Raw genomic sequence first — 13,864 nt, 5'->3', positions numbered from 1 at the left:
ACGTACACAGCAGGAGACAGCCCCTGCTTGAAGATTGTACGATATAGACAGACAAGGCTGCCCAAAAGCAGCCGGGGAAATGATTTGTTCACAGCATGCAGCAGAGACGGGGCTAGAACCCAGCTTTCCTGACTCCCAGAGTAATGTCCTTGCCCTCAAACCACAGGGCCTCCGCTGCCCCCTGGCCTGGGAGAAACAACCCCTTTCCCCTACTGCTGTGTGGCCAGTGCTTACAGGACCTGCCTGCCTTCTAGACCTTGGCAGGGACGGGAAAGGTCAGTTTGGAACCCGCTGGCCAGTTTCTGCCCCAGCTCTTGTGTTAGCCGAGCGGGCCATCCCCTTTAATGTCCTGTCTCTTTGCCAGCCGGTGGGTACAAAGCGCGCGGGCCCGCTGCTGTCCTCTTTCTCATTTTGAGCCTGAAGTCATTCTTGGGCTGCCATTTGCTAATCGCATTCTCCTGTGCGCTCGCCCGAGAGCGTAGCGGGCAACAATGCAAAATCCCCTCCGGTCCCGAGGGCTATTGTGTTCCTAATCTCCCGGCATTATAGCATTAGCGCGGGGGATAATAGCTGCGTGTTCTCCCTCTCCGCCAATTGTCTATTAGTGCTTGTAATCGCGGCGGATTCTCCTCGAGCAGGAGTGGGTGGCATATCCTGGTAGGGGAGGGGGCTGCTCTCCAAGGACCGCGGTTAATGCGCAGCATGCCACAGAGTGAAGAGCCTGGAGAATCCTGTGCAAGGGGATGCCCAACTGTAGTGTGAGTCCAGGTAGGTCTAGGTAATGGAGCAAAAGAAAGTCATCTGTGCCCGGAGGGGGTTAACCCAGAATGCTGCAGGTGGCAGCACCCCGGGGCATCGCAAGGCTGTTTTCCTGCATACGCGGGTGTTTATACCTAGCCCTTCACAGGGCTGGGGAAGCATTATAATCCCATTCTTCATTAGGGAAAACTGAGGCACGGGTTTCTCTTGCTCATGGTGGCACTGCAGGGAATAGAGTACAGTTCTTCTGAGCCCCAGGCCAGCTTCAGCCACAAGACTGGCCACCCCCTCTAAGCATTTAAGCCCGCTGCTCTTTTGACACGGACCATCAAACGTCTTTTGATGACGACCGGGCGGGGCTGGATTTGAGCCAGTGACATTGTGGTCTCACGCCTCTTCCCTTCCGGCCCAGCAGCTGCCCAGGTTGCAAACCCACCTGCCCAGTACAGGTAATGCACCTCCCAGCAAGGGGGGAGGGAAGCGATTCCCCGACTAGCAGGCCAGCCCCACCCTAGGCAGCTGGTCTAATTAGAATGCCCTAGTGGAGTCCAGGTGCTTCTGCATTCTGGGCCAGATCCTCAGTGGGTGTCGATCGGCATCGCTCCACCAGAGTCAGCGCAGAGCTACCCTGCTTGACGCCTGCTGGGGATCTGGTCCGCCGAATGGGGAGCCGTGCAATCCCACGCCTTCTGGGTAAGGAGCCGCAGAGCTGGTTCAAGAGCAGAGTCAGGTCCTGTCTTTGGAGGTGGAACCCCTGTGTCCTTTGCACGGGGCTGCCTGATTTACTCATGCACAGTGTACATGCTCAGGCATTTCAGTGATAGCAAGGCACAGAACACCCCCTAAGAGCCTGCTCGTGTTTGCACCAGTGTCACAGAACACCCCCTAAGAGCCTGCTTGTGTTTGCACCAGTGCCACAGAACACCCCCTAAGAGCTTGCTTGTGTTTGCACCAGTGTCACAGAACACCCCTTAAAATCCTGCTTGTGTTTGCACCAGTGCCACAGAACACCCCTTAAAATCCTGCTCATATTTGCACCAGTGCCACAGAACACCCCTAAGATCCTGCTCGTGTTTGCACCAGTGTCACAGAACACCCCCTAAGAGCCTACTCGTGTTTGCACCAGTGTCACAGAACACCCCTTAAAATCCTGCTTGTGTTTGCACCAGTGTCACAGGACACCCCCTAAAATCCTGCTCGTGTTTGCACCAGTGTCAATGCGGGGTGACCGCTGACAGCAGCAGTGGGACGCCTGGTTTAAACCAGCGTCTCTAAGAACTGGATCGGGCCCTGCATGCCTCGCCTGACTAAAGCGAGCGCCGCTCCGGCCCGCTCTGCTTTATCTGTCAGAGCTGAGGGTTGCAGGAAGGCTGGATTCGGCAGCACAAAGGCGGTGGAATCAGGCTGGCGTGATGGAATGTATTCTTTTCACGGCTCTGCTGCGATGTAAGCAATAGAATCTGTTTTCACACAATACAATTATTCCAGTGAACTGTTAGCAAGGGGCTCGTGTAGGGTGTTTTTCTTTTTTTAATTAGTTCTTTTCAGTTGCCTGGTATTTGAGTGCACATTACTCCTTTGTTAACCAGCGCTCCCTTTATCGCTGCGATAAATGCAGCCCATGCTCAGGCGCCTTGCTGCATAGAAAATTAGGGATAATTGCCAATGGTTTTTTTAATCAAATAAAGTGGGGGTGTATTTATTCCAGACCCTCTTAACACTGGGTCCGTGGCTTGTTTGCATAGCCCAGGTGCTGTAATATGCTTGTAAAGTGTATGTCTCATCTTGGCACACGTCGAGGATAATAACCTACTACCGCTGTCGGAATACCTAGGCACTCCTTTAGCTCAAGTGGTAGAGGTCTGTGCTTTGGTGCTGGTGGTCCCAGATTCAAGCCCTCGGAACCTATGGTTGAGATTGGCACAAGTCCACTTTGCTTGTAAAGAAGTAAGATGAGAGCCGGGTGACCTGTTCCTGGCACGCAGCCTATCAGATGGACGGAGCCCCTTTCCTTCCGGGAGTTAGCCTTAAACAGCCTCTGAGATGGCTGCTGAGCACTTCCAACAAAGGAAAACTTCCCATGCCATCTCGCTGCCTCAGTTTCCCTGTCTAAACTAGCACTACTCTACCTCCCTGCTGTGAGGCTGAATAACTGTTTGTAAAGGCAGTGCTTTGTGATCTGGATTCCCAGCCCCCATACCCTATCCACTAGGCCATGCTGCCTCTCAGTGCCCACAGGGAATTAGCCAGAGGGAGACATTACTGTATGTCTTCACTTGTCCACACAGTGCGCTAGCCCTCACTGAGTAACCACGTTATCATATTGCTTAGCCCCTGACCTTCCTCCCTCCCTCCCGCCGACTTACCCCCTTTTCCCACCATGCCTGCCTGTGTCATGCATTGGGAGGCACCTACCATGCTTTGGGGCTCTGAAAGACGTGCTTGTATTTGTGCGACAGTCCCTGATCTAGCCTGGGGCCAGGCTGGTTTCAGTTGTCCATGTCATTGATTGGCCACTGGCCGTGGGTGTGGCCGGTCATTGGAATTTGAAGACCAGCTGCTGCTGCAGATGATGATGCGGGGGAGGCCGGGAGGGTGATGCCCATCCATCTCCCAACTGTACAGGAGACTCCTGACTCCTGTCTGCCCACCGGGGCTGTCTAGTAAAACTCCCTCCCATCTGCGGTGGAGTGGCCGGGGCTCGTGTGTGATACGAGAGGCAATGAAGGAGTTAACTTCCTAGTGTGCAGTCTGACAACTTCACCCAGGGAGCATGTGTGGAGCTGAAATCAGTTGGAGCTGCAGCCAGGGGCTGGGCACCTCTTCGGATCCAGCCCCAAGTTCAATACCTGCTAACCCTCATTAGGGTTAATGCTCCGTGTGCCATCTCTGCCCACTGCTTTCTTGCTAGCGAACGGTGCTGTGGTGACAGCCCGGGAGGCTGATGCCCTCCGCGTATCCCTGGGACAGATGGGCCCACCTTTGGGGGCGAGTGGGTAGCTCAGCTGAGACCCACCAACTTGTGTCACGGAGCCAGCAGCTGGTGACAACTTCCAGTCACTCTTATTTGTATTGTAATAGCACCTGGAGGCATGGACTGAGATCAGGGCCCTATCGCGCCAGGTGCTGCACATGCACAGAGTCAGATACAGGCCCTTGCCCAGAGAACTCGCGGTCTGACTAGACAAGACAGAGGATGGGAGAAGGGATGAATTCCTGGTAGAACTGCCCTTCCGAGCCAGATTGGAAGGGGGGAGCTAGCAGAGACAGGACCTGTAACCAAGCGCAGTCTATTGAGTTTATCCAAGAGAAGAAGGCTAAGAGGTGACTTGGTTACAGTATCTAAGTCCTTTATGATGAGATTTCTGATAGTCGCTGGCTCTTTCCCCTCGCAGACAAAGACACAGCAAGAGCCAATGGCTGGAAGCGACAGCTAGACAAATTTGGACTGGAAATAAGGTGACATTTTTATAAGTGAGGGGAATTCGCCCTTGGTGCAACTAGAGATGCAGTGGCGTCTCCATCGTGAGAAGTCGTTAAATCAAGACCGTTAAATCTTTCTAAAACAGGGGTTCTCAAACTGGGGGTCGGGACCCCTCAGGGGGTCACGAGGTTATTACATGGGGGGTCGTGAGCTGTCAGCCTCCACCCCAAACCCCGCTTTGTCTCCAGCATTTATAATGGTGTTACATATATTAAAAAGTGTTTTTAATTTATAAGGGGGGGTCACACTCAGAGGTTTGCTGTGTGAAAGGGGTCACCAGTGTAAAAGTTTGAGAACCACTGTAAAAAGATCTTCTCCAACTCCACCAGAAGTCACAGGCTTGGTGCAGAGTTTATTGGGTGAGGTTCTGTGACCTGTGTCGGACTCGCTTATCATACCGGTCCCGTCGGGGTGTAGCATCGCTGAATCTTTCAGTCTTCGCAGCTCTCCACTCCCCCGCACCCTCCATCCCTCTTTTATTAAAAGCCAATTAGGGAACTTTGAACTTAGTCAATTACCGACGGCCTTACAAGAAGCCACATCTATTGAAGAACCGAACTGACGCGCTGGGAAACCATTCTTTGTGTTTGCAAACGGAGTGAAGAGAATACCATTCTGATCTCACTGTGTAATATAATTATCCAGACGTTCAGGTCTGTTTTGTGCGTGGTGGGAGGGAAGGGGCACATGCTTTGTGGAGAGAAGAAACCAAACCAACACAGTGCTCAACCTGTTCCATTTTAACCGCTTCGGTCCTGCCTCCCGGAGACGGTGCGTCCGGCAGAGGGCACCTCCATGTGGAAGGGCCGTCTTTCAGCTGGAGAGGGGCATTGTGGTCTAGCGTAGAGGGTAATGAGCGGAGACTTAGGAGAGCTAGCATTCCACCTTAGGACTTTATCCTTCACCGTAATGGCTGAGTGCCTTCTCCAGGTAATACTGAGCCAATAGCAAAGGTCCCTGTGTACGTCATAGCTTCCAAGGCCAGAAGGGACTGTTGGGATCAGTCTGACCACCTGTATAACAGAGGCCAGAGAACTGCCCCAGAAGCATTCCTAGGGCAGAACTTTTAGAGAAACAGCCAGGCTTGATTTCACAACTGTCCGCGATGGAGAATCCACCACGGGCCTTGGGAAACTGTTCCAACGGCTAATTACTTTCACCGTTAAAAATGTCCACCTCATTTCCAGTGAGAATTTGTCTTGCTTCTGCTTCCAGCCGTTGGATCATGTTGGGCTTTTCTCTGCTAGATTGAACAGCCCATTATTAAATATTTGTTCCCCATGTCGGTACTTAGAGACTAATCACATCACCCCATAACCTTCTCTTTGTGAAGCTAAATCGACGCAGCTCCTTGAGTCTATCGCTATAAAACAAGTTTTCTAATCTAATCTCGTGGCTCTTCTCTGAACCTCTCCAATTTATCAACATCCTCCTTGAATTGTGGGCACCAGAACTGGACACGGGATTCCAGCAGTGGTCGCACCAGTGCCAAATGCAGAGGTCAAATCATCTCTACTACTTGAGATTCCCCGATTTATGCATCCCAGGTTCGCATTCGCTCTTTTGGCCAGAGCGTCCCACTGGGAGTTTGTGTTCAGCTGATTATCCACCACCCCGACGCCCCAGTCTTTGTCAGAGTCACTGCTCCTTAGGAGAGAGTCCCCCATCCCGTAAGTATGGCCTGCGTGCTTTGTTCCCAGATGTCAACATTTACATTGAGCTGCATTAAAACGCAGATTGTTTTCTTGCCCCCAGCTTACTAAGTGCTCCAAATCGCTCCCCCATTTTTGTGTCATCTGCAGACTTTGTCAGTGATGATTTTATGTTTTCTTCCCGGTCACTGCTAAAAATGTGAAATAGTGTAGGGCCAAGACGCGATGCCTGCGGGACCCCCCTGGAAACACACCCCTTCGATGGTGATTCCCCGATTACAGTTACATTTTGAGACCTATCAGTTAGCCAGTTTTTATTCCCTGCAGTAAAAGATATGTACGTAGGAACCTACCCAAGATAGATACAGGGCCCAGCCAAAACGCCAGCTCTGAGAAGTTTGGCTCTGGATCCAGACACGGACACTTGGACACACCACCATTGTGTCTCCGCCTTCCCATTGAGAAGATAACCCAAGCCATGAATTGTAATACAGTCGGAAGTTCTCAGGCCACCTGTGCTTCACCTTTGGGCCTTTCTCCAAAGCCTTTCAGGGTCTCTTGGCGATGGCCGGCTGTGGCTATGTCATCCCTCGACAGAGCCGGGCACCTCAGCCCTTCTGTTCTAACGAGATGGGGAACCAACGACAGAGGGGGCTCAGTCACTTGAGGAGTCAATCCTGCCATTTTTCACATCCCACCTGGAGTCCAGGCCAGGTCATCAGTGACTGAGATGTACCAGATCTTTGGTAGCCCCTGCGTGGCCTTAGTCTGGTTTTGGGTGCCCACATCCATGTAAGCCAGGGGTAGGCAACCTATGGCACGCGTGCCGAAGGCGGCACACAAGCTGATTTTCAGTGGCACTCTCACTGCCCGGGTCCTGGCCACCGATCCGGAGGGCTCTGCATTTTAATTTAATTTTAAATGAAGCTTCTTAAACATTTTAAAAACCTTATTTACTTTACATACAACAATAGTTTAGTTATATATTATAGACTTATAGAAAGAGACCTTCTAAAAACGTTAAAATGTATGACTGGCACGCGAAACCTTAAATCAGAGTGAATAAATGAAGACTCGGCACACCACTTCCGAAAGGTTGCCGACCCATGATGTAGGCAGTAACTGGCCCTCTTGTGCCTGTCCTCAGCAGAAAGGCCAAAGAAGGACTTTATGGGCCATGGACACTGAATGCTCTTCTAACAAGGGTGTTCTTGTTAAAGCACAGATACGGATGTAATACGAAAGTAAGTGTGTTTGTGTGTGTGTGTGTGTAAAAACACAATTGCCCCCTGCTGGACGGAAACAGAACTGCCCATCTATGTGTCATAGGCCCTACACTGCTGTAGTGGAGATTCTCTTTTCACTCTAGAGGCAGGAGGCTGAGTTCCAGCCCTGGAGCTGGTGTTCAGAGTTGCCGTGGGGCACAGAACAGTTACGTCCTAGGTGGGGATACTTTCTTAAAGGGGTCAAAGTGAGTGGAATTCTACGGCTATCCCCAGTCTACAGGTGGGGAAACTGAGGCACGGAGCGGCTGAGGGGACGATGAAGCCTACTGAGGTTAATGGAAAGACTCCTGTTGATTTCAGTGGATTTTAGGGAGTAGGCCCTAAAAGTCGCCCAGCAGGTCTTTGGCAGGGGCAGGAATTGAGCTCCTGTCTCCAGATCCCAGTGCCGTAACCCCAAGACCCACCCGCTGCCCTTCCTCCCCACCGCCGCTGCTGCTCCCTAGCCCCATGACTGGCAGCCCGTCGCTTTCTTCTGGGGCAGGGTGGTTCAAGGCGCTTGCTTTGCCGCTGTCTCTTCCCCCGGGGGCAGGCGATCGCCTCCCCATAATGAGCTTGACTGAGCATGAAATTGGGAGGCAGCCCGTGTCCACCCCGAAATAAATCAATCGGTTGGACAAACCGCGACACGGCAACAGCCGGCTCCGCTGTCAGCTTGGTCTGCCGCGATCAGGGGAATTCAGAGAGACCGGCCCCACCCGGGCTCAGCCGCCGCTCGGCAAAGAGCACCTCTTCCGTAGCAGAGAGCCCCGGGCTGCCCTTGCTGAAATGCGCATTTCCCAGGTACCCAGGGCCGACGAGCGTGGGGGGAAGCCGGTACAAATTACCAGGGCCCAGTGGTCCGGAAAGGGGCCCGGGGCCCAGCTTCCCCACCCCCCTCATCGCCGTACTTGGGCTCGGCGGTCCGGAAGCGGGCCCGGGGCCTGGCTTCCCTGGCTTCCCCCTCCTCCCGTCGGCCCTGTTTAGCCCGTCCGCCCTTGCTGGGGGGGCCCAAAAAAAATTTTTCACCAGGGCCCGAACCCACTCTCGGCGGCCCTGCAGGTACTCCCAGGCGTCGGCAAGAGCCCCAGCCCCCCACTGCGGCGTGGCCCCTCCACACCCCCCGGCAGCATCCGATGTGGCCCGGGAGAGTCCCAAGCCAGACGTGGGTTGTGCTGAATGGCTCTGGGGGTAGGAGCTGCCCCCTGTGATCCGGCCGGGAGAGGAGCTGGGGCAGGCGGAGGTGCCATCTCGCCTTAAACTCAGGCTCGGCGTTCTGCCCACCTGGGATTTCAGAGGCCTCCCTGGAGCCTGTTGCAGGGCACGGCTCAAACCCCAGGGGTTTTCTGGGCGTTTCTGGCCGGAGCGTTCGCTCGGCCGGCTTAGCCCGCACCGAAGGCAGCGAGTGTACCTTTGTCTGCGTGCGGCTCCTCGCACATGCTAACATCACCTGCCTAGACAAGGCCCCGGCCAAGGAAACTTCTCTTTGCTGACGTTCAGCATCAGCCCTTCCCCGCCGCCCCCCGCTCAATTATATCTCCTTGCTCCTGGCCATCCCCTCCGACCCAGCCTCTCTTCTCGGAGGTTTGCTGACACTCGCAGGCAAATCTGTTCTTCCCCCTCCCGCCGGCCAAATGAACGATGGCTTTGTTATTGACATTACTCATGGGCTGCAAGCGAGCAGTTGCTGAGTGACCCGAGTCCTCTCCCTGGGCCGTCGGCTGAACCCATCACTTGCCTGGCAGTAATGAGTTAGACAAATCAAGCCCATCAGATAGGCAGCGGCTGATGCAGAACAAAACTGTATTGTTGCCTCTAATGTTTCCGCGGCATCGTAACATTAAATCACTCAGCGGCGAGCCCAGGCATTATCTCTTACATGAGCCGGAGCTAATGGGATTTCATTGCACCCGGCTGCCCGGAATTAGCCTTTCCTCCTTGTCGCTGGCTTCCTGTGGAGGCCCTGGACTCGGGTGACTGCTGATCCTCCCACCCGTGCTGCTGGGAAGGACGATGGAACATGTGCAATGAGCCAGGCAGAGACACGTGCCTGGCCACCCAAGGCGTCGTGGCACTAGCTGAACGGGGCAGGTGGTTGCCCCAGGTCATTTCCTGGCAGGCTGAGGGTCCGCCCTCAGAATGAGCCCCTATTCCAGTCTCGCCCCCTGCCCGTCGCCCAGGCCCTCCGCTGGTCCCGTGCCAGCCGTAGAGCGTCATCAGGGTGGGCACTCTGTGTCTCTGCGCTGGCCCCGCCCGCTTCCAGACAACACGGTCTCGGTGCTAATGCCTTCTTCCCTCACAGGGCTGGCCTGGGAAGTCCCCATCCAAAGGGTGCCCATGCAGCACCCTTGGGGGGGCTACGGACGAGGCAAGGCCAGACTGGATCCTCAGTCACTGCAGCGTGCGGGAGGGGGATTGCCATAGCCACCAGGGCACCTCCAGCGGGTGGGTAGCCCCGTCCCTAAGTCAGCACCGCCCAGTCGCGCTGTACTGGATGAATTGGAAGATTTCTGCCCGTCGCTCTCCTCAGTGGCCTTGGGTACGAGCACCGCACCAGGCTGCCGGGCCAGGAGCGGAACCGCCCCGGCTGCTTGCCGCCATCGAGAGGTTAGCACTCGGGGTGGCTCTGAGCATGGCCCACGAGCGGCTTCATTCACTTAGCCTCAAGGAGCTTTCATACAGGTGGGCGCGGGCATACAGGGTGTGTTTGCACTGAGGAGGGGGCCTGAAACATTCCTCCACCCCCACTGCACAGCAGAGAGGCTGGGCCCGAAACAGATTGGACAGCTGGGAAACTGAGGCACACAGGGAGTTGAGCCTAGGTCCCCAGGTAGCATCCTAACCACTGGGCCATGCTTCCCATTCACACAGGCCGCTTATATCTGTCCAGTAGGGGTGACTCTCAGTCACCATAAGCTGGGCTGGCTCTGAAGCCGTGGCCTCAGCGGAGAGGGTCTGACCCTGCTCTGTTATGCCCGTGGGAATTGGGAGGCTTCAGGGGCGTGATTCCTGATTTACGCCACTACAAGTGAGAGCACATTCCGGCCCAGTGGTGTAAAACTGGGGGGGGAGGGCTGGCCTTCTTCAATGTCTAATGTCCCACCAGTGTTCTCCAAAGAAGGAGCCGTTAACAATCATTTAATCAAACACCCCTACCCCACCCTTAGCAAGCAAGGACCTGCCGGAGGCTCGTCCCCCGCACTACGCCTGCGTGCTTCAGCACCATGAATGAAACGTTCCTGGACGGCGTCTCTCAGCCATAAGTGCTGCCCTGGGTCTGTCAATCGCTTGTGCTTCATTTCCCTGAAATACAGCTTGTCATCTTCCCCCGGGCTGGAGGATCCATTGCCCTGAGCGAAGGCTCTGCCAGGAAATCACGTCCCTGGGGAGAACTCTCCGGCCTCAGCATGAAGATTCCCTCTTTACTTTGAAGCCCAGAGGGGAGGAAAGTGGAGATTTGATCTTCCAGATTTGCTGTTCCCCAGGAAATCAGCACGACTCCCATTTGCTGAGCTGTCACCGGTTCGGGTCTGGTGGGGATGACTGTCAGCGGCTGTGCGTTTCGGTGTTTCCATCAGTGCTGCTTTGTAGCGATCACTCCTTCGTGTTCTTGGTTCAGAGGGGCCTAGCGGTGAGATCTCGCCCTGCCACAGGGGCCTGGCTGCTAGAACGGGCCTCATTTCCTCCCCGCCCCAGTTCTTCTTCCCTGGCCAGCCGGCATGCCGTGAAAACTCCTTCTTCTCCAGGCGGGGGAATGGCCAGGTGAAGGTCTGAAACCCACTGGGGGGTATTTGTCACAGCAAGAAAGCCGCTGCTCCTGCATCTTTAAGCAGAGTTAGCCTCAAACTGCCAGGTGCATGATCGATATTACGGGGAGGTGCTTGGGCAACAGGCATTAATTAGCTGGGTTCTCCTCCCTGCAGATCGCGGCCCTGGTGCAGCCAGCCGGCGGAAAGAGCCTGACGTCTGCAGGAGGGTCAGTGGAGAAGGGGAGCTGAGGGAGCAGCAGAAGGCAGAGGTCTTGTAGGCAGGGTAGATCTCCAATAGCCCTACCCTAGACTCCAGTGGTTTTGGGGCAGGTCGCTCAGGGCCAGGTTTTTACTGGTATTTAGGTACCTGAAAATCCAGGTTGGCACCCAGCGAGCTTTTCTAAAGTACTTAAAGCGCCTCCATTTCCCCTCTGTACAGCAGCCCGGCCACACAGGGCTGTGTGAGGGTAAATCCATTAGAGACCGAGCTAAATGGGCCATATAAGCACCATCAATAGTGTCAAGCCGTCTGGAAATGACTCATGAGCGTGAGCACCAAGCTCAGGGCAGGCTGTTAAGAACCAGGGACAACCTCCAGATTGGCTGAGAGTTCTGTATTTAGCTTTCACCAGCGCGTTACCAAGTGTAAACTCCTCTGGCACTTACCATGGAGTCACAGGCAGTCCCCGTGGGCACCCCGGTCTGTCTCGCCACCCAGGTGAGCCTCCCTTGGGATAGATGGTCCCTTACACCAACGATCACAGCAATATTCAGGTTACTCCCTGTCCCAATGGACCAGTCACTTACTCCAGATCGGGGTGGCCCCTGAGCCTGAGAAGGAGCCAGAAACTTACCAATGTACATTGCCAAAGAGCCACAGAAATACGTCAGCAGCCCCCCATCAGCTCCCCCCCTTCCCCACTCCCACCCACCAGCAGCCCCGCTGATCAGCGCCTCCCCCTCCCTCCCAATCAGCTGTTTCGTGGCGTGCAGGAGGCTCAAGGGGAGGGGGAGGAGTGAGGGCACAGCAGGCTCAGGGGAGGGGGCGGGAAGGGGTGGAGAGTGACACACCCCCTCCCCGCCCCCCTTCCCGGCACATTGGAACGTTGGTACCTGTAGCTCCAGCCCCAGAGTGGGTGCCTGTACAAGGAGCCGCATATTAACTTCTGAAGAGCCGCATGTGGCTCCGGAGCCACAGGTCGGCCACCCCTGCTCCAGGTCAATCGCACTTTCTATCTCACACCAAAGCCAGCGCTTGTAGCCAACCCTATGAGATTTATTATCTCATAAACCCTAACGATTTATTAACTAGGAAAAGGAAAGAAGAGTTATTCACAGGGTTAAAACAGGAAAAGACACACCACATACGTGAGCGGCAGTCTTAAGTTTCAAAAGGTAATAGTAGCTCCTGTAATAAGCAAGCTCTCTCTGTCTTTTAGGGCTAGCCCAGGCTAAGCCCTGGGGATCTTTTGCTTATGCCTAGTCATCCTGGCCCCCCAGAGTCCAAGCAGCATAAAGATCCAGTGCTTCCTTGTTAGGGGCTTTGATATCCTTCCCCCGTTCGGCTTGGAGCTGCAGTGTTTGCCTATGGGAGCAGTTCACTTGCAAGACTCATCTTCCTGGGCGTGGGGAGAGAGTAAACAACGACGGTCCTTTGTCCTCTTTAACGGCCCACTTTAGTCCGTCTGGCATCGGTGGGCCTTCCTTGTCGGGCAGGACGTGACGCCGTCTGTTGAGACCACACGTCCCGCTCATTAACGTCTCTCTCCTGTCTGGTGATTGACCCAGTCCCAGAGCCGTACAATGCAGACACTCAAATGCAGACTTGCAGCATGGGATGCAGATGTTATAGGTGAGATTAATGCCGGCGGCCACTCGCAAGCATTCAGTAACGTTCTTGTCACTCTCGTACCTCGTTAGCAATGCCAGCACGCAGCAGAGCCAGCCGGAGTCCAGCTCCGTATATATCAGCGCCCCACTGGGGCATGGGGACCTTGGCCTGGGCTGCCAGCGACACAGAGAGCTATTGGGGCTGCTTGTTTGTAGGATCCAGGGGTGTGTTTGGGGAAGCCCCGCAGAACCTCTGGAGAGAAGGGAGTGTCGACACCGAGGGGTTTAATGAGGCCTCACGGGGTGAAAGGACTTGCTCAAGGCGATAGATTGTTTCAAGCCGGTCGCGGAGCTGGGATTAGAAGTCGGGCCTGTGCTTGGAGCCATGACTTCTGCTGCGGGGCCTGACTACCCCTTTGTCTCCGTGCTCCGAGGTCCTGAGTCTACCGTCCTACTGGCTGAGATCCAGCCCTCGCGACCAAGGGGCTGGACGTTTCCAGGCACGAAGCGTCACTGCCACGTCTCCCTCATCGGCCCAGCCGGTAGCTCTCAAGGGGATTAATATGGAAATAGACCTTTCAGACTAATTAACAGCTGTGGAAATGAGGGCAGCCATCCAGCCTAGGGAACCTGGGAGCTGCCTGAAATGCCGGCTGGAGCTTTGCGTTACCGGGGGGGGGGGGGGGGGGGGGGGGGGGGTTGGCTGCCGTCCCAATCCAGACCTGGGCTTCAGGGATCGGTAGCCGCATTTCAAACCTGCACCCCCTGAATCCCAACTTCTGGGAGGTCCCCAGCTCAGGAAAGCGCTGACAGTCAGCGAGACCTACGCAGGTCCTGACGTACTGGCCTGAAGCATGGCCCTCGAGCCTGAGGTCAGATGACAGGGAATTGTTCTAAAAGTCTAAATCAGATGCTGGCGTGGGGGGTTATTTTTGCTGTGAACGAATCGGTCTCACCTGGCCAGGGTAAACTGAGGCAGGAAATTAGAAGGTTTCTAACCATCAGATGAGGGAGGTTCTGGAGCGCCCCCCCCCCCCCCTACGCGTTCCCGGCCCTGCTGGCGGAACCGTTAAGCCCCGGGTGGGCACAGCGCCCCTGCCCTGCTGCCGGACGCACCCGGCACCCCCC

The 13,864-nt window shown here is 55.1% G+C and overlaps 1 protein-coding gene across 1 annotated transcript in view; it reads left to right on the top strand.

The window, feature by feature from the left end:
• Positions 1-13,864, top strand: part of PDE2A (phosphodiesterase 2A) — a 378,660-nt gene that overhangs the window by 255,866 nt on the left and 108,930 nt on the right. Inside the window, exons 4-5 of the mRNA XM_026658352.2 lie at positions 2,560-2,579; positions 13,005-13,019. Of these exons, the coding sequence (XP_026514137.1) occupies positions 2,560-2,579; positions 13,005-13,019 (35 nt within the window). The remainder of the gene's footprint in view (positions 1-2,559; positions 2,580-13,004; positions 13,020-13,864) is intronic.

The sequence above is a fragment of the Terrapene carolina genome, unplaced genomic scaffold, assembly GCF_002925995.2.
Source record: "Terrapene carolina triunguis isolate 2854851 unplaced genomic scaffold, T_m_triunguis-2.0 Scaffold430, whole genome shotgun sequence".
NCBI lineage: Eukaryota > Metazoa > Chordata > Testudines > Emydidae > Terrapene > Terrapene triunguis.
Note: the sequence above shows the minus strand (reverse complement) of the source record. Positions and strands in the feature narration are given on the sequence as shown.